The sequence below is a fragment of the Bos taurus genome, chromosome 7 (genome assembly GCF_002263795.3).
Source record: "Bos taurus isolate L1 Dominette 01449 registration number 42190680 breed Hereford chromosome 7, ARS-UCD2.0, whole genome shotgun sequence".
In the NCBI taxonomy this organism is placed as follows: domain Eukaryota; kingdom Metazoa; phylum Chordata; class Mammalia; order Artiodactyla; family Bovidae; genus Bos; species Bos taurus.
In genome coordinates, this window is record NC_037334.1 from 13265831 (window position 1) to 13286052 (window position 20222).

The 20222-nt window shown below is 46.5% G+C and overlaps 1 protein-coding gene across 8 annotated transcripts in view; it reads right to left on the reverse strand.

The window, feature by feature from the left end:
• The window catches only part of MUC16 (mucin 16, cell surface associated), a 118461-nt gene that overhangs the window by 70828 nt on the left and 27411 nt on the right, over positions 1 to 20222 (reverse strand). For 7 of the 8 annotated variants that reach the window (XR_009495160.1, XM_015471977.3, XM_015471979.3 and 4 more), the window contains 3 exons: positions 12096 to 19163; positions 10149 to 10253; positions 9 to 6755 (listed from right to left, as the gene is read on the reverse strand). Coding sequence is in view for 7 of the 8 variants with exons in the window: in XM_015471977.3 (XP_015327463.2) it covers positions 9 to 6755; positions 10149 to 10253; positions 12096 to 19163 (13920 nt within the window). In the remaining variant the exon portion in view is untranslated. The remainder of the gene's footprint in view (positions 1 to 8; positions 6756 to 10148; positions 10254 to 12095; positions 19164 to 20222) is intronic. The other variant, XM_015471982.3, reaches the window with a different exon arrangement.

Genomic DNA, 20222 nt, shown 5'->3' on the forward strand with positions numbered 1-20222 from the left:
ATTCTTACTTGTTCCTGAAGTCACAGTCACAGAGGCCAAGGTGGATGTTCCAGGTGTGGTCACATGGGCAAAAGGACTTCCAGCCAGTGTGTTGAAGGTGGTTGTGGTCTCGGCCACAGTGGGGCCTGAACCTGTGGCAGCTAAATGAGTGGTCTCAACAGTGGTGGTTTTCAGGATAGTGGTTGTACTTAATTCTTCCACATGACTGGTTTTTGGTTGCATTGTGGTCTCTGATGGTCTCAAGGTCACAGTGTCCCCTGCCACATTTTTGGGAAATTCTGAGAGTTCAACTGAGGTTGCAGGTGGTGAGGTTTCTGTGTTCCCAGAAGTTACAGTATAAAGTTCAACGGTTGTTGCAGGGGTCCTGGAAGGCCCAAGACCACCAGGGGAAAGAGTCAGAGCAGGGAGACTTGTACTGGCCTTGGCTTCAGGACTGGTGGCCAGTAAACCTGTGGTCTCTGGTAAACCATGGGAAATAGCTGACACTCTAATAGCTGTGCTGAGTTCTGTCTCCTCAGTGGAGACTGAGGCTGTTTCTGCAGGAACACCAAGTGAAACAGTTGGATTTAGATCAACTCTGGCTGTCATGGTCACAGGTATGGTGAAGAGAGAGAATGTTTCTGGTGGACTGAGAGAAACAGTCTGAGATGGAAGAGCTGTACTAGTCTCCAACTCAGGCCAGATGGATGGTGAGGCTGTGGTTTCTGGTAAATGAGGAAAAACAGTTGAAGCAGGAGAATTTGTGCTTGTCTTCGCACTGGAAGAGGTGACTAATAAGGCTGTGGTTGCTGGTTCACCAGGAGAAAGAGTCAGAGGTAGAATAACCATGGTGGTGTCTGTCTCAGAGTTCACTGTATATGGTAAACTAGGGGAGACAGTTGTAGCTGGGACAGCTGAACTGGTTTCTGTCCTAGGTCTGGTGGCTGTTGAGGGTGCGGTGTCAGATTCACTATGGGAAATACTGGGGGTTGTCTTCAGAACAGTTGGGCTGGTCTCTTCAGGATGGGTGACAAGTGAGACTGTTGTATCTGGCCTTCCAGGAGAAGCAATCAGAATTGGAACAGCTGAACTTGTTTCAGTCTGGGTGACCCCTGAGGCTGTAGTCTCTGGTTTCAGTGTGGAATTAGTCTGAGGTGGAGAAGTTGTACTGATCTGTGTCACGGAATTGGTAACCAGAGAAGTCACCAGCCCTGATACACCAGGTGAGACAGTTGTAGCTGGGACAGCTGAACTTGTTTCTGTCCCAGGACTGGTCGCTGTTGAAGTTGTGGTGTCTGATTCACTCTGGGAAACTTTGGAGGTTGTCCTGGGAACAGTTGAGCTGGTCTCTTCTGGATGGGTGACAAGTGAGACTGTTGTATCTGGCCTTCCAGGAGAAGCAATCAGAATTGGAACAGCTGAACTTGTTTCAGTCTGGGTGACCCCTGAGGCTGTAGTCTCTGGTTTCAGTGTGGAATTAGTCTGAGGTGGAGAAGTTGTACTGATCTGTGTCACGGAATTGGTAACCAGAGAAGTCACCAGCCCTGATACACCAGGTGAGACAGTTGTAGCTGGGACAGCTGAACTTGTTTCTGTCCCAGGACTGGTCGCTGTTGAAGTTGTGGTGTCTGATTCACTCTGGGAAACTTTGGAGGTTGTCCTGGGAACAGTTGAGCTGGTCTCTTCTGGATGGGTGACAAGTGAGACTGTTGTATCTGGCCTTCCAACAGAAGCAATCAGAATTGGAACAGCTGAACTTGTTTCAGTCTGGGTGACCCCTGAGGCTGTAGTCTCTGGTTTCAGTGTGGAATAAGTCTGAGTTGGGAAAGTTGTACTGATCTGTGTCACAGAATTGGTAACCAGAGAAGTCACCAGCCCTGATACACCAGGTGAGACAGTTGTAGCTGGGACAGCTGAACTTGTTTCTGTCCCAGGACTGGTGGCTGTTGAAGTTGTGGTGTCTGATTTACTCTGGGAAACTTTGGAGGTTGTCCTGGGAACAGTTGAGCTGGTCTCTTCATGATGAATAACCAGTGAGACTGTTGTATCTGGCTTCCCATGGGAAACAGCCATAGTTGGAACAGCTGAACTGGTTTCTGCCTCAGGACTAGTGTTTGTTGAGGGTGTTGTGTTTGATTCACTATGGGAAACACTGAGGGTTGTCTTGGGAACAGTTAGGCTAGTCTCTTCAGGATGGGTGACAAGTGAGACTGTTGTATCTGGCCTTCCAGGAGAAGCAATCAGAATTGGAACAGCTGAACTTGTTTCAGTCTGGGTGAGCCCTGAGGTTGTAGTCTCTGGTTTCAGTGTGGAATTAGTCTGAGGTGGAGAAGTTGTACTGATCTCTGTCACAGAGTTGGTAACCAGAGAAGTCACCAGCCCTGATACACCAGGTGAGACAGTTGTAGCTGGGACAGCTGAACTTGTTTCTGTCCCAGGACTGGTCGCTGTTGAAGTTGTGGTGTCTGATTTACTCTGGGAAACTTTGGAGGTTGTCCTGGGAACAGTTGGACTGGTCTCTTCATGATGAATAACCAGTGAGACTGTTGTATCTGGCTTCCCAGCGGAAACAGTCATAGTTGAAATAGCTGAGCTTGTTTCTTTCCCAGAATGGGTGACCTCTGAGGCTGTTGTCTCTGGTTTGTGAGTAAAATCAGTCAGAGTTGGAAAAGTTGGAACAGCTGAACTGGCTTTTGTCTCAGAATGGGTGATCCATGAGGTTGTGGTCTTTGATTCATATAAGGAATCAGTCAGAGTTGGAAAAGTGGTACTGGTCTCTGCCTCAGAAATGGTAACCAGTGAGGTCACCATTCCTGGTATACTGGGTGAGACAGTCTTAGCTGGGACAGCTGAACTGACTTCTGCTGCAGGACTGGTAGTCATTGAGGGTGTGGTGTCTGATAAACCCTGGAAAACATTGGAGGTTGTCCTCGGAACAGTGTGGCTGGTATCTTTGGAATGGGTGACCAGTGAGACTGTTGTTTCTGGCTTCTTAGGGGAAACAGTCATAGTTAGAATAGCTGAATTTGTTTTTGTCCCAGAGTGGGTGACTGCTAAGGCTGTTGCCTCTGGTTTGTGTGTAGAATCAGTCATAGTTCTAAAAGTTGTACTGATCTCTGCTCTAGAACTAGTGATCAGAGAAGTCATAACATCTGGCACACTAGGGGAGATAGTTGTAGTTGGAATGGCTGAACTGGCTTTTGCCTCAGAACTTGTAGCCATTGAGGGTGTGATGTCTGATTTACTATGAGGAAAACTTGGAGTTGTTCTAGAAATAGGAGTATTGGTCTCCATAGAATGCATGACCCATGAGGCTGCTGTCTCTGGTTTATGTGAAGAATCAGTTGGAATTGTAAAAGCTGTACTTGTCTCTGTCCCAGAACTTGTGAAAAGTGAGGTCACCAACCTTGGCATAGTAGAGAAGACAACTGAAGTAGCTGAACTGGCCTGCATCTCAGGATGAGTGACCAATGAGGCTGTGGTCTTTGGCTCAAAGGGAGAAAGTGTCAGAGCTGGAATAACAATACTAGTTTTTGTCTCAGAACTGGTGGCTTGTGGGTTCACTATATGTGGTACACTAGTGGAAACAGGTGGAGTTGGACTAGCTGGACTGGCTTTTGGCTCAGAATGAGTCACCCATGAGGCTGTGGTTTCCACTTGACCTGGAGAAGCAATCAGTGTTGGAAGAGTGGTACTAATTTCTTCCCGAGAACTAGTAACCAGAGAGGTCCCCAGCTTGGATACACTAGGTGAGACAGTTGTAGCTGGGACTGCTGAACTAGATTCTGTCCAAGGACTGGTGGCTGTTGAGAATGTGGTGTCTGTTTCAGTATGGGAAACGCTGGGGGTTGTCCTGGGTAAAGTTGGACTTGTCTCTTCAGGATGGGTGGCCACTGAGACTGTTGTATTTGGCTTCCCAGGTGAAACAGTCATAGTTGGAACAGCTGGACTTGTTTCAGTCCCAGAGTGGATGATCCCTGAGGCTGTTGTCTCTGGTTTGTGTGTGGAATCAGTCAGAGTTGGAATAGTTGTACTAGCCTCTGCAACAGAACTGGTAATCAGTGAGGTCATCATCTCTGGTACACCAGGTGAGATAGTCATAGCTGGGACAGCTGAACTGCCTTCTGCCCCAGGACTAGTGGCTATTGAAGGTGTGGTGTCAAATTCACTCTGGGAAACATTGGGGGTTGTCCTGGGAATACTTTTGCTGGTCTCTTCAAGATGGGTAACCAGTGAGACTGTTGTATCTGGCTTCCCAGGGAGAATAGTCATAGTTGGAATTGCTGAACTTGCATCTTTCTCAGTATGGGTGACTCCTGATGCTGTTGTCTCTGATTTGTACATAGAATCAGTCACAGTTGTAAAAGTTGTACTGGTCTGTGCCACAGAATTGGTAACCTGTGAGGTCACTATCCCTGATACAGCAGGTGAGACAGTTGTAGCTGGGACAGCTGAACTGAATTCTTCCCCAGGACTTGTAGCCACTGAGAATGTGGTGTTTGATTTACTATGGGAAACACTGGAGGTTTTCCTGGGAACAGTTGAGCTGGTCTCTTCAGGGTGGGTAACCAAAGAGACTGTTGTATCTGACTTCTCAGGGAAAACAGTCATAGTTGGAACAGTTGAACTGACTTTTGTCTCAGAATGAGTGACCCATGAGGCTGTGGTCTTTGGTTCATGTAGGGAACCAGTCAGAGTTGGAGACGTTGAACTAGTCTCTGCTGTGGAACTGGTAACCGGTGAGGTCACCATTCCTGATATGCCAGGTGAGACAGTTGTAGTTGGGACAGAACTGACTTTTGCTCCAAGACTGGTGACCACTGAGAGCATGGTATCTGATTCATTATGGGAAATAGGCATTGTCTTAGGAACAGTTGGGTCAGACTCTGGAGGCTGGGTGACCAAGGACACTGTTGACTCTAATTCATGCAGGAACCCAGTCGAAGTTGGAAAGGTTGTACTGGTGTCTGTCCCAGAACTAATAACCAGTGAGGTCACCATCACTGGTTTGCTAGGTGAGATAGTCATCACTGGAGTGGCTGAACTGGCTTCTGCCCCTGGACTGGTGGTTGCTGAAGATGTGGTGTCTAATTCTCTAGGGGAAAAATTCAGAGTTGTTTTGGAATCAGGTGTGCTGGTCTCTGTGGAATGGAGCCATGAGGCTGTTGTATCATGTTTATCAGGGGAGACAGTCAAAGTTGAAAAAATGGAAATGGCTTCTGTCCCATGATTGGTGACCAATGAGGCTGTTGTCTTTTGTTCATGTGGGAAACCAGTCATAGTTGGAAAAGTTGTGCTGGTCTTTGCCCCAGAAGTGGTGGTCGGTGAGATTTCCACCCTTGATACATCAGGGGAGACAGTTGGAGTTGGAACACTTAAATTGGCCCGTGTCCCAGGATGGGTAATCAAGGAGACTGTTGTTTCTGGCTTACCAGGGGAAACAGCCAGAATTTGATCAGTTGAGCTGGTCTCTGTCCCAGGACTAGCAACCAGTGAGGTCACCATCCCCAGTACTTCAGGGGAGACAGTTGGAGTTGGAACAGCTGTACTGACTTCTTTCCCAGAACTTGTAGTTGTTGGGGATGTGCTGTCTGATTCTCTAGGAGAAACATTCAAGATTGCCCTGGAAACAGTTGGACTGGTCTCTGCAGGATGGGTGACCCATGAGGTTGTGGTCTCTGGTTCATCTGAGGAAACAGTCAGAGTTGGAACAGCTGCACTGGTTGTCATGGGAACTACAGTGCTGGTCTCTGCCCCAGAACTAGGGACCAGTGAGGTTGCAGTCTCTGGTCCTCTACTGAAAATAGATGAGGTTGTCATGGGAACTACAGTGCTGGTCTCTGCCCCAGAACTAGGGACCAGTGAGGGTGTAGTCTCTGGTCCTCTACTGAAAATAGATGAGGTTGTCATGGGAACTACAGTGCTGGTCTCTGCCCCAGAACTAGGGACCAGTGAGGGTGTAGTCTCTGGTCCTCTACTGAAAATAGATGAGGTTGTCATGGGAACTACAGTGCTGGTCTCTGCCCCAGAACTAGGGACCAGTGAGGGTGTAGTCTCTGGTCCTCTACTGAAAATAGATGAGGTTGTCATGGGAACTACAGTGCTGGTCTCTGCCCCAGAACTAGGGACCAGTGAGGGTGTAGTCTCTGGTCCTCTACTGAAAATAGATGAGGTTGTCATGGGAACTACAGTGCTGGTCTCTGCCCCAGAACTAGGGACCAGTGAGGGTGTAGTCTCTGGTCCTCTACTGAAAATAGATGAGGTTGTCATGGGAACTACAGTGCTGGTCTCTGCCCCAGAACTAGTGACCAGTGAGGGTGTAGTCTCTGGTCCTCTACTGAAAATAGATGAGGTTGTCATGGGAACTACAGTGCTCATTTCTGCCCCAGAACTAGGGTCCAGTGAGGGTGTAGTCTCTGGTCCTCTACTGAAAATAGATGAGGTTGTCATGGGAACTACAGTGCTCATTTCTGCCCCAGAACTAGGGTCCAGTGAGGGTGTAGTCTCTGGTCCTCTACTGAAAATAGATGGGGTTGTCATAGGAACTGCAGTGCTGGTCTCATCTCCAGATCTGGTGGTCAAAGAGGCTGTCATCTTTGGACTATCTGGGGTTGTGATGATCGTTCCTACTGTGCTTGTGCTGGCCTTTTTATCTGATGTCCTGAGGAGAGGCAGCATTCCTGAAGTGGGAGTAGACACTCTGGTAGTCACTGTCACTGTGGTCTTCAGAGCTGTGGCAGTGGTCTCTGTCCTCTCTGTCTCTCTTGTTGATAATCCTGTGAAGTATAGGATGGACACAAAATTGGGACAACATGATTACTCTTTACTGGGTTGGCAATTGCTTATTTTGTCTCCATGTCAGGAAAGGGAGAGAAATGTCTCTGCCTGGTATGTGCTGAGATCCTTCTGGAATGGGAAAATGCCCTCACTTTACCTGGGGTTTCCCAGGTGGTGCTAGTGGTAAAGAACCTGGCTGGCAATGCAGGAGATGTAAGAGATGCAGGTTTGATTCCTGGGTCCAGAAGATCCCCTGGAGAACAGCATGGCAACCCACTCCAGTATTCTTGCCTGGAGAATCCATTGGACAGATGACCCTGGTGGGCTTCAGTCCATGGGGTCACAGAGTTGGTCATGACTGAATCGACTTAGCATGCATGTTCCTTGCCTGACTCACCTTGGGCTGCACCTCCTCCATGAATTTTTTTTATGTTGTTGTGGGTTTGTTTGAAAGTATTACATGTATAATATCATGTATGAAACGAGTTGCCAGTCCAGGTTTGATGCACGATACTGGATGCTTGGGGCTGGTGCACTGGGACGACCAGAGGGAGGGTAGGGGAAGGAGGAGGGAGGAGGGTTCAGGATGGGGAACACAGGTATACGTGTGGTGGATTCATTTCGATATTTGGCAAAACTAATACAATATTGTAAAGTTAATGTTCATCGCAGCACTGTTTATAATAGCCAGGACATGGAAGCAACCTAGATGTCCATCAGCAGATGAATGGATAAGAAAGCTGTGGTACATATACACAATGGAGTATTACTCAGCCATTAAAAAGAATATATTTGAATCAGTTCTAATGAGGTGGATGAAACTGGAGCCTATTATACAGAGTGAAGTAAGCCAGAAGGAAAAACATAAATACAGTATACTAACGCATATATATGGAATTTAGAAAGATGGTAACAATAACCCAGTGTATGAGACAGCAAAAGAGACACTGATGTATAGAACAGTCTTATGGACTCTGTGGGAGAGGGAGAGGGTGGGAAGATTTGGGAGAATGGCATTGAAACATGTAAAATATCATGTAAGAAACGAGTTGCCAGTCCAGGTTCGATGCACGATACTGGATGCTTGGGGCTAGTGCACTGGGACGACCCAGAGGGATGGTATGGGGAGGGAGGAGGGAGGAGGGTTCAGGATGGGGAACACATGTATACCTGTGGTGGATTCATTTTGATATTTGGCAAAACTAATACAATTATGTAAAGTTTAAAAATAAAATAAAATTTAAAAAAAAATTAAAAAATAAATAAAATACTGCAGCTGGGGAAAAAATCAGTTTCTGAGTTAATTATAAATATTAAGGGTGTGAAAATAAAAAAGAGAACAATGAAAAATTGAAAATGGAAACCAACTTAAGTTTTTTTTTTCCCCACTCAGGTAGAAATCAGAAAAATAACAGAAACAAAATTTAAAAACATAATGAAGCAAAACTCTCCTTAACAAAGAACCATGCACGTAAGATGAAAGAGCTCTCTGTAAGCCAAATAAATCAAATTGCTCTTTTTATTAAATATAGACAGAGGTGGCAGCTATGTTGCCCAAATTCCAGAGAGTATAAATAACTCAGGACCATATTGAAATAATCTCTAATCTAAAATGAGTGAAAGCAGAAAAAGGAAGAGAGGAAAGGTATGAAAATTAGATCACTGTTTTTTCTTTTTTTGACTGGGCCCTGTAGCTGTGGTTAAGATGTTGCACTTCCAATGCTGGGGATGCAGGTTTGATCACTGGTTGGGATGATCCCATATGCTACATGGCACAGCCAAAATACTCCTAATGAGGACTTATTGTATAGCAGAGGGCATTCTAGTCCGTACTATATAATGGCCTATATGGAAAAAGAATCTGAAAAAGAGTGGATAGGGACTTCCCTGGTGGTCCAATGGCTAAGATTCCATGCTCCCAATGCAGAGGACCTGGGTTTGATCCCTAGTCAGGAACTAGATCCCAAATGCCACAACTAAGGTTAGCATGCTGCAACTAAGACCCAACACAGATAAATAAATAGTTTTTTAAAGAGTGGATCTATGTATGTGATACATGAAACATTCACTTTGCTGTATGAAGCTAACACAACATTGTAAACCAACTATTCTCCAATAAAAGTTGTAAAAAGTTAACTCTTCATTATTTTGTTCCTTTGCTGTCTCCTCTACTGGACTGAGAGAGCTCCACGGATGCAATGCCAAAGTATTTTCATCTATGTATCCTTAGCTTATGTCACAGTCTCGAACACACAGTAAATTAATAATAGGCATTGTTAGAATTAAGTGAATATGTGAAGTTGACACATTCAACCTTGAACTAAACTCACTCAGCCATGTTAGGAGGGAAGGAAAAGTAGCATCTACCTGGTAACTACTTGACAAAGATCCAATTGGGACAGGGAAGCCTATTACAACTCCATATAATTCTTTGTCCAAAGAAACAGGGCTTCCCTGGTGGCCCAGTGGTGAAGAGTCCACCTGTCAGTGCAGGAGACTCAAGTTCCATCCCTGATCTGGGAAGATCCCACATGCTGCGGAGCAATGAAGCCTTTGTGCCACAACTACTGAGCCTGTGCTCTAGAGCCCGGGAACCACAACTACTGAGCCTCTATGCCCCAACTACTGAAGCCTGCATGCCCTAAAGCCAGTACTCCATTATAAGAGAAGCCACTGCAATGAGAAGCCCGAGAACCACAACTAGAGAGTATCCCCTGCTCTCTGCAACTAGAGAAAAGCGTGCACAGTAACAAAGACCCAACACAGCCAAAAATAAATGACTAAAAGAAAGGAGGCAAGAATATACAATAGATTAAAGACAATCTCTTTAACAAGTGGTGCTGGGAAAACTGGTCAACCACTTGTAAAAGAATGAAACTAGAACACTTTCTAACACCTTACACAAAAATAAACTCAAAATGGATTAAAGATCTAAATGTAAGACCAGAAACTATAAAACTCCTAGAGGAGAACATAGGCAAAACACTCTCTGACATACATCACAGCAGGATCCTCTATGACCCACCTCCCAGAATATTGGAAATAAAAGCAAAAATAAACAAATGGGACCTAATTAAACTTAAAAGCTTCTGCACAACAAAGGAAACTATTAGCAAGGTGAAAAGGCAGCCTTCGGAATGGGAGAAAATAATAGCAAATGAAGCAACAGACAAACAACTAATCTCAAAAATATACAAGCAACTCCTACAGCTCAACTCCAGAAAAATAAATGACCCAATCAAAAAATGGGCCAAAGAACTAAATAGACATTTCTCCAAAGAAGACATACAGAAAGAAAAAATTTAATTTTTTAAAAAAGAAACATTTCATCCTTCTCAAGCAAGAAATAAAAGCATAAGTCATATTGTTGGGAAATAAAGTGTTGAACCTACCTGTAAGACTAGCAGATGTGGATGCCTGGGGAATATGGATGGTGGTGCCTCCATGGGCTGCTTTATTGGGTATCTTTGTGATATGCTTCACAATGTCATCAGTGCCTGTAGGAGAAGGTAGGGAAGAAACCTAAGGTAACTCATCTCTTCCAGAAGGAGAACATGAACTAAATGGATCCACTTAATCTGACTACACAACTCAGTTCTTCTCAACCGTCTGCATGGACTGGAACCAGGGCTATATGTCTTGAGTGGCCACACCCATTCATAGATCCGTCCATTCACCCAGAGATTCAACCATCCATCTACCCCTATATCTACCCATTTATTCTTTCATCCATTCATCCTTTTATCCTTTCCTCCTACCATGCATCTTTCTTTTCATATTTCTCTCTTCTTTCTTTGCAACTTTTCATCCCTATTTCTTCAATCTTCATTTCCTTTGATCCTTCCTCCCACCCAACCATAGTTCTACCTTTTTACCATTCTATTCATCACTTGCTTTCTGAACACCCATGACTCAACTACCAAGTAATGTTTTAAGGATGCATCAATCCCATTCAGTGTGTTTAACTTGGTTGTGAATTGTTAAAGCTAGTTTGAGAAATAAATCACCCTCCTGTACATATTGCCTAGTGAACAAGTGCTGGAGTAGTTGGAGGGCCTCACTGGATTTGTGTCCAGACAAAATCTGTGGTTGAATTCAACTTAACCATGGAATGAAATCCCCCTAAGTTCCCTCCCTCATCTGCTGTTCTTTTGAATGTGGTATTTCTCCTCCTAGGTCTTAAGGTCCTCCCATATCCACAGATACTTTTTCCCTCAGTTTTCATTCACTCCTTTTTCTTTCCCTTGCTGATTCTGTTCTCAATATAGAAACAGGCTCAGTTTAAAGGGGGAATCTCTCCTTTTATTTATGTATTATTTTACCTGTCGTTTCAGTCCTCTAAAACTCAGTGATGCTCCTAGAATCTTTGAGGACCACATGTTGTCAAAGAACTCACCTTATTTCCACTTGGCTCTTCTGCAGCATTTGACAGAACCATTACTTCTTAAAACTCTCCCTTCTGGCTTCTAGGAATCTCCTGCTTCTTCTACGTCTCTGACCATTCCCGCCTAGCCAAGTGGTTAAGAGCATGGTTCCTAGTGCCATGCTTTTGCTTATACAGTCTGAGTTCTTACTACTTACCAGCTTTAATGACTCTGAACAAATTACTCAACCTCTCTCTATATCTCTATAACTCATTTGTAAACCGAGTTTATAATAATTCCTTCTCAAACGGTGTTCCAATGGGAATTAAACAACTTACTAGAATAGCATTTGACACAGAAGAAGTGTTCTATAAACATTTGTTGCTGTTATTATTATTGCTGTCATTAGAATTAGCAGTAATGTTAGAATATCCATCATGGTACTCTAATTACTCAACTGCTTGCTTACTTAGTTTTGTTTCCCCAATGCCCATCTCAGTGCCTGGAAATGAAAATAGATCAACATATAGTTTTTCTAAAGGAATTTCTGGTGCAGTAATAGACTCCTAGGGCTTCCCTGGTGGCTCAATGGTAAAGAATCCGCCTGCCAATGCAGGAGGCATGGGTTCAATCCCTGGGTCGGGAAGATCCCTTGGAAAAGAAAATGGCAACCCACTTGAGTATTCTTGCCTGGGAAATCCCATGGACAGAGGAGCCTAGTGGGCTACAGTCCATGGGGTCACAAAAAAGTTAGATGTGATTTAGCAACTAAACATCAACAAACAATCAGACTCCTGATTAATGCCATTTCCTTCTCCAGGGGATCTTCCTGACCCAGGAATTGAACCTGGGTCTCCCACATTGCAGGCAGATTCCTGACCATCTGAGCCACCAGGGAAGCCCAACTCCTTTTTTACCTCTCAGGAAAGAAGCCAGGCCCCAAATAATGAGAGTGTAGGAGCTGTGGGTCCTTACTTGTTGACTGTGTTGAGTGTGGAATAACTTGAAAAGAACTTGTCACTGTTCCCAAACCAACATTCCCTGTCATTCTAGTGTCCATAGTGGGTGGCAAAGATGTCCTGTATGGCTGGGTCCAAGTCTGAAGAGTACTGGTCATAACCAAGGGTGATTCACTCGTTCTTCTGCTCTCTGTGTCAAGGTTGGTGTCTACTGTGCTTGGGGTGGCTGGGGAGGAAGTAATCCAATGAGAAAGGGAGCTCATTGAAGGATCAGTGGTATGTAAGGTTGAAGAGGGGAATGGTGTTGAAACTGAAGAAGATAGACCATTTGCAGTGGTAGACTTGGTATCCTCCTTGGGGTCTGATTCTGTCCTAGAAAATGGACCATCTGAGGAGGTAGCTGAGATGGCACCTGGAACTCCAGATGTGGCAAAGGAAGCCATGGCCTCTGATGCGGGAGATGTCAGTGTGTTAGCAAGAATGGTCTCAGCTGAAGACACCATATCTGTGTGTAGGTGATGAGTACTTGCTGATACAGGCATAGAAAGACTGGATTCTGGGAGAGTTATGCCAGCAGATCCTATTACGGAGGGAGAAGCATAAAAGCGCGTGACTGTTTTCACTGGAACGTCAGTATCCTGTGTAGACAGAGACTGAACTGGTGCTGATGATGTCACAGAAGAGGTAACATCCATCTTGGGACTCTTCAAACCATGAGTGGACAGAGCCAATGCAGGTGTGTTCGTGAGTGTGCTGGAGCCAAAACGCAGGGTCATACTTGTCTCCTTCAGTCCAGGTGTCAGATGGGAAAGTTTCTTGGTCTCAAATGTTGTGGTCTCAAAGGAGGAAGGCTTTAATGTGGAAAGAGTGATCCCATCCCTGGAGGAAGCAGGATATGTGATCCTGGAGGACTCAGGGAAATTTGAGCCAGAGGAACTAAGTTCATGGCCAGAACTGCTGGAACCCTCAGTGGTCATTGTGGTGTGCATGGAAGGAAGAATTTTCACTGTATCTGTGGAGAATTCAGAAGTGGAAAGTGTCTCCATGGTAGGACTACTCAAAGGTGGAGATGAAGTGGTCACTGGTTTGAATATGGCATCCAATTTCTCTGTGGTATTCATGAGACCACTGGTGAGAAGTGAGGTCGCAGGGGTGGGAGAGGAGGGGCTCTTCCCTGGTACTATGGAGAACTGAGGGGAGGGTGACATCATGGCAGATGAATGCACTGAGGAAGATGGAGAGCTGGTTGATGTGTCCAAGGTAAGTGTGCCCTGTGATGTAGCCTCAGGGAGACCTGTCTGGCTGGTGATGGTCATTTCTGCAGATTCTGTGGTCATAGGGGATGTGGAGAGGTTGGTGAAGATGCCTTCAGGGGTGTCTGGGGACACTGTGGATTGAGTGGGGCCAGGGATGAATGTGCTGCTGGAGGAGATGGGTTGTGTCTTAGAGAGCTCAGTAGTTGTATCAGTGGGCACTTTGGAAAGAAGAGTGATTTCCTCTGTGGTTGAACTGTTCTGCTGGATGGTGCTGGTCTCTCTAAGTTCAGGGCTCAGAGAGGATGTGGAGTCTGTCTCAATTGTCATAGTTTCAGTAGAGTGAGGCATTGCTGTGGAAACAGCAGTCTCTCTAGAGGTGGAAAGAGAAATGAATGGAGACGTGACATCGGATGGCTCTGAGTCAGCTGGGGTAGAGGAATGAACTTCAGGTCCAGAACTTGTGTTGACCCCATGGGTCCTGGCTGTGCTTTTGGAAGGCTGAATCACCTCTGTACTTGTGGAGACTCCAGAAGTGGACAGTATCTCAATGGTGGAGCTGATGTTAATGGAAGGTGAACTGGTCACAGGTCTCAAGCCAGTGCCCAATGTGTCTGTGGTCTTCACCAGACCATGGGTAAGAAGTGAAGTCACAGGGGGAGGAGAGGAGGGGCTCCTCCCTGGTAATGTGGGAGACTCAGGGGAGGGTGATGTTATGGCAGATAAAGTCACTGGGGAAGATGGAGAGCTGGTTTCTTCCACAGAGGCAGGGCTTGTCCAAGACACATCCTGGGGACCCCTGCTCATGAGAGTGCTCATCTCTGAATGTGTAAAGCTCTGAGTCACAGCTGGGTGAGTCCCTGGCCCAGAGGCTTCAGTCACTGTGTTCAAGGTAAGTGTGCCCTGTGATGTAGCCTCAGGGAGACCTGTCTGGCTGGTGATGGTCATTTCTGCAGATTCTGTGGTCATAGGGGATGTGGAGAGGCTGGTGATGATGCCTTTAGGAGTGTCTGGGGACACCGTGGATTGAATGGTGCCAGGGCTGGAGATGCTGGTGGAGGAGATGGGTTGTGTCTTAGAGAGCTCAGTAGTTATATCAGTGGGCACTTTGGAAAGAAGAGTGATTTTCTCTGTGGTTGAACTGTTCTGCTGGATGGTGCTGGTCTTTCTAAGTTCAGGGCTCAGAGAGGATGTGGAGTCTGTCTCAATCATTGTAGTTTCAGTAGAGCGAGGCACTGGTGTGGAAACAGGGTTCTCTCTAGAGCTGGAAGGAGTAACAATTTGAGATGTGACATCGGATGGCTCTGAGTCAGCTGGGGTAGACGAATGAGCTTCATGTCCAGAACTTGTGTTGACTCCATGGGTCTCAGCTGTGTTTTCTGAAGGCTGAATCATCTCTGTACTTGTGGAGATTCCAGAAGTGGACAGTGTCTCAGTGGTGGAACTGATCTCAATTGAAGGTGAACTGGTCACAGATGCCAAGCCAGTGCCCAATATATCTGTAGCTTTCACCAGACCATGGGTGAAAAGTGAAGTCACAGGGGAAGGAGAGGAGGGGCTCCTCCCTGGTAATGTGGGAGACTCAGGGGAGGGTGATGTCATGGCAGATAAAGTCACTGGGGAAGATGGAGAGCTGGTTTCTTCTACAGAGGCAGGGCTTGTCCAAGACACATCCTGGGGACCCCTGCTCATGAGAGTGCTCATCTCTGAATGTGTAAAGCTCTGAGTCACAGCTGGGTGAGTCCCTGGCCCAGAGGCTTCGGTCACTGTGTTCAAGGTAAGTGTGCCCTGTGATGTAGCCTCAGAGGGACCTGTCTGGCTGGTGATGGTCATTTCTGCAGATTCAGTGGTCAGAGGGGAGGTAGAGAGGCTGGTGATGATGCCTTTAGGAGTGTCTGGGGACACTGTAGATTGAGTGAGGCCAGGGCTGGAGATGCTGGTGGAGGAAATGGGTTGTGTCTTAGAGAGCTCAGTAGTCATATCAGTGGGCACTTTGGAAAGAAGAGTGATTTTCTCTGTGGTTGAACTGTTCTGCTGGATGGTGCTGGTCTCTCTAAGTTCAGGGCTCAGAGAGGATGTGGAGTCTGTCTCAATCATTGTAGTTTCAGTAGAGCGAGGCACTGGTGTGGAAACAGGGTTCTCTCTAGAGCTGGAAGGAGTAATAATTTGAGATGTGACATTGGATGGCTCTGAGTCAGCTGGGGTAGAGGAATGAGCTTCATGTCCAGAACTTGTGTTGACCCCATGGGTCCTGGCTGTGCTTTTAGGAGGCTGAATTGCCTCTGTAGTTGTGGAGACTCCAGAGGTGGACAGTGTCTCAGTGGTGGAGCTGATCTCAATTGAAGGTGAACTGGTCACAGATGCCAAGCCAGTACCCAATGTGTCTGTGGTCTTCACCAGACCATGTGTAAGAAGTGAAGTCACAGGGGGAGGAGAGGAGGGGCTCCTCCCTGGTAATGTGGGAGACTCAGGGGAGGGTGATGTCATGGCAGATAAAGTCACTGGGGAAGATGGAGAGCTGGTTTCTTCCACAGAGGCAGGGCTTGTCCAAGACACATCCTGGGGACCCCTGTTCATGAGAGTGCTCATCTCTGAATGTGTAAAGCTCTGAGTCACAGCTGGGTGAGTCCCTGCCCCAGAAGCTTTGGTCACTGTGTTCAAGGTAAGTGTGCCCTGTGATGTAGCCTCAGGGAGACCTGTCTGGCTGGTGATGGTCATTTCTGCAGATTCAGTGGTCAGAGGGGAGGTAGAGAGGCTGGTGATGATGCCTTTAGGAGTGTCTGGTGACAGGCTGGACTGAGTGGGGCCAGGGCTGGATGTGCTGGTGGAAGAGATGGGTTGTGTCTTAGAGAGCTCAGTAGTTGTATCAGTGGGCACTTTGGAAAGAAGAATGATTTTCTCTGTGGTTGAACTGTTCTGTGGGATGGTGCTGGTCTCTCTAAGTTCAGGGCTCAGAGAGGATGTAGAGTCTGTCTCAATCATCATTGTTTCAGTTGAGTGAGTAACTGATGTGGAAACAGTGGTCTTTCTAGAGGTGGAAAGAGTAACAACTGGAGACGTGACATCGGATGGCTGTGAGTCAGCTGGGGTAGAGGAATGAGCTTCATGTCCAGAACTTGTGTTGACCCCATGGGTCTCAGCTGTGTTTTCTGAAGGCTGAATCGCCTCTGTAGTTGTGGAGACTCCAGAGGTGGACAGTATCTCAGTGGTGGAGCTGATCTCAGTTGAAGTTGAACTGGTCCCAGGTCCCAAGCCAGTACCCAAAATGTCTGTGGTCTTCACCACACCATGGGTGAAACGTGAAGTCACAGGGGGAGGAGAGGAGGGGCTCCTCCCTGGTAATGTGGGAGACTCAGTGAAGGGTGATGTCACGGCAGATAAAGTCACTGGGGAAGATGGAGAGCTGGTCTCTTCCACAGAGGCAGGGCTTGTCCAAAACATCTTTTCAGCACCTGTGCTGTCTTCCATCTTTGTCACCTCAGTAACAGAACTAGTGTTCATATCAGGAAGGATAGTAGTTTTCTCTGTGGATGAGCTGGTTTCCTTGGAGGTGCTGGTTTCCCTCATTTCAAACATCAAGGAGGAACTTGTCTCAGCTTCAATTCTTGGAGTCTCAGAGAAGCTAGACATTGGGATGGAAACAGTGGTTTTCCCTATGGTGATGGCTGTATTCATTGGAAGTACAGTTTTGGATGGTTCTGAGTCAGTTGAGACAAAGGAACGTGATTTGTGTTCATCATCGGTGGTCCTCATATTGGTTACTGCTGTGTTTTTGGAAGGATCTCTACTTAAGCTTTCCTCCTGATGGGTGCTGGTATCCCTCAGTCCAGCAGTCAAGGAGGATGTTGGCTCTGTCTCAATCTGTGCAGTTTTGGAAGAGTCTGGAGTTGATGTGGAGACATTGGTGTCTCTTATGGTAGAAGAGATAACCACTGCAGATGTGGCTTTGGGTGGCTCTGTGTTGGCTGAACTAGTGATCCCCGTATCAGTTACTGCTGTGATTCTTGAAGAATGAGTTGTTTCTGTATCACTGGTGGCTTCTGAAGAGGTTTGTATCTCCTGTGAGATGTTGTTCACACTTTCAAGTGTACTGGTCACAGGTTCCAAGCTTGTGCCCAAAACTTCTGTGGTTTTTCCCAAGTCAGAGGTAAGAACTGAGGTTGCGGGTACAGGAGAGAAGGTATTGTTCCCTTCCGGCATAGACAAATGTCCTGGATCTGCAGCAGCTGTGGTGGAAAGCTGGGTAGAACTCTTCTCTGCTTCCTTGCTAGCAAGATCTGGCCTCCTCAATAAAGTGACTTTAGGGCTACTTACTATTGTAGCAAGAATGATCCTACTTGTAATGTCCCCTGTGGAGGTTTCTGGCTGAGAGGTAGTTGTGCTGATCATGTTCTCCAAAGGGAGTTTGGAAGGAGTTGTGACCCCTTGATGAGCTGAGGTAGTGGTTATGGCTGATGACACAGAACTCCTGGTGACCCAGTCATGAGTGGACAGAGAATCAGGCAGAGGAGTGGATGGGAGGACCTTGGGGCTAATCTTTGTATCTGGATGGTCCATGGAAGCCATTGAGACATGCATGGCTTCCATTTGTCTTCTACTGGGAGTCCAACTGGTGCTTAAAATGTCAGCAAATGAGGTGCTCATCCTCTCAACAACAGAAGTTGAGATGGGCACAGATGCAGTTTCATCTAAAGGACTAGATGTTCTTACACTTGTGCTGGCCTCTGTCTTTTCAGCTGAAGCATAGGAGGATGGGATGATTAGGCTGGTTCTGACGACAGTCACAAGGTCATGGAGGGTAGCCTCAGAGCCTGACTCAGTGCTTGATGCTAAGGATGAAGTTTTACCCATTGCAGAAATTGCTGTAGGAGAACTTGTGGCTTCCAAGCTTGAAGTCATGTTTGGGATGGTCCAGGGACCAAACATTGAGGCTGGTGAAGCTGTGGATGGCCACATGAGTGGGTGCTCAAGAGCAGATGTGCTGGTCTCTGTGGCCAGGGTGCTGTCCATGGTGCCCACACTCTCCTTTGGCTTAGGCTTGGTAGTCAGGACTGAGTTGGTTTCCATGGTGGTGATACTTGGAGTGAGGGCTGTGGTTACATCCGTGGTGCTCACTGCTGCAGGAGATGAGGTCTGTGATAGTTGCCCAAGATCAGAGGCAACATCACTGGTCACTACACTTGTAATGGCCGCCAGCATCTTAGACCCCATTGAGGGGAATGTGACAGATGGTGAAGAGGTTGTTTTTCCTTCTGAGGCATTAGTGAGGCTGGTCATGGCTTGGCTTTCAGAGGTCAGAGTTGCCAATACGGTTGGTTCTATGGAGGTTTTAGGCAACATGTCTGTGGTCCCAGGAGATCCACCAAGAGTCAGGTCCCTCCCAGCTGTCTGCTCTGACCTCATTCCAGTTGTCCTTGGAATCTGAGTTGGGCTGCTTTGTGGACTAGTCCCTGTGGTGACTTTAGGAGCTGACCCTAGGGGGATAGAGGACACTGTGCCTGGTGACTTCTTGGTCCCTTCTGGAGTCCCAAGGTGAGTGTTGGTCCAGTCCTCAGATGGGGAGCCTGAGACCCATTCTGTAGTTGTTCCTCTTGCTGGTGACTTGGCTGCTGTCATGAATCCTGAGGGTGAGTGCAGGAGGCTGATGCGGCCACTCCCTGTGGCCATGGACTGAAGGGTACCTGGTTCCACAGTGCTCACCATAGGGAGAGCTGCTGTTGAAGTCTTCTGAGAATTTTCCAGAGTATACCTGGTCTCTGGACTGATGCTAGGCTCCTGGGAGCTTATGATTTTCAAGGCTGTAGCTATTTCTGGGCTTCTTGTGGACATACCTGTGATTAGAAAGCGAGTTGGTAGGTGATATGCAAGCGATACAGAAAGGGTGTCCTCCTGGTTGACAATATAATTTGTTCCTTCCTGTGATTTCAATTCAAAATATTTCCTTCTTCTCCAGAAAAGAAAATATTTACCCTTTCCTACCACACTTCCAGAGTCTGGACACCAGGGAACATACTGACCATCCCAAAGTTGGATCAGAGTGGGTTGGGATTAGGGTGAGTGGGGTGAGGGCTTTGACTCATGTTGTTTGCTCAGAAGAAATTGTTACCTGGAACCAAGTGTACTGCATACCCTAAAAAGAAAGACTCTGTACAAGGAAGGGCGTGATGAATCTGGACTCTGCCCATGCTAGAGACTTTCCCTACTCTGTTTTTACTTTCCTCCTTGGTGCCTGCTCTTGTTGAACCACTTTCAACCTACAACTTGCAGCCTCCTCTAGATGTCCTAAATCTTAGTTCACTGAAAGGCCATGTAAGGATTTCTATTTGAGAAGCAAGAGACTAGAAAGGTGACAGAATTCTTTTTCTTTACCTTCAACCTCTTTCAAATTCATCTGTCTCCCTGAACCCTTTTCCCATCCTTGAGGAGTATGACATGTAACTGCCACAGGGGTGAGAAGCTCAACCTTCTAAGAGCACTCTTTCTGGGGACTACTTTTTCATATTATTCTCACTATGGTGGCATGGCCAAGGACCATGATCCCTTCTTCTACTGCAACAAAAGAAACCTATATTACCTTAAGTCTGTCTGTATCCTCCCTATCAACACAAGACTCCAGCGATGATCTCTGATTTAGAAACAAAGTGGGCAGAGAACTGGCCCTGTGACATTTTCTGTTGCTGAATTGATTGGCTATTATTAAGAACAATACAAATAACTAAGGTGAAGCAATAAACATGTTCCATGAATACAATCTCTAGGAAAAAAAAAAACAATCAACATCCTCAGAGGGGCAAAAAGTCAAAGAAATCAATTTCAAGCCTTGTCATTTTACTTCCTTAAACAATCCAACTTTTGACCCCAGAGATGAGGGGAAAGGACAGACATGGGAT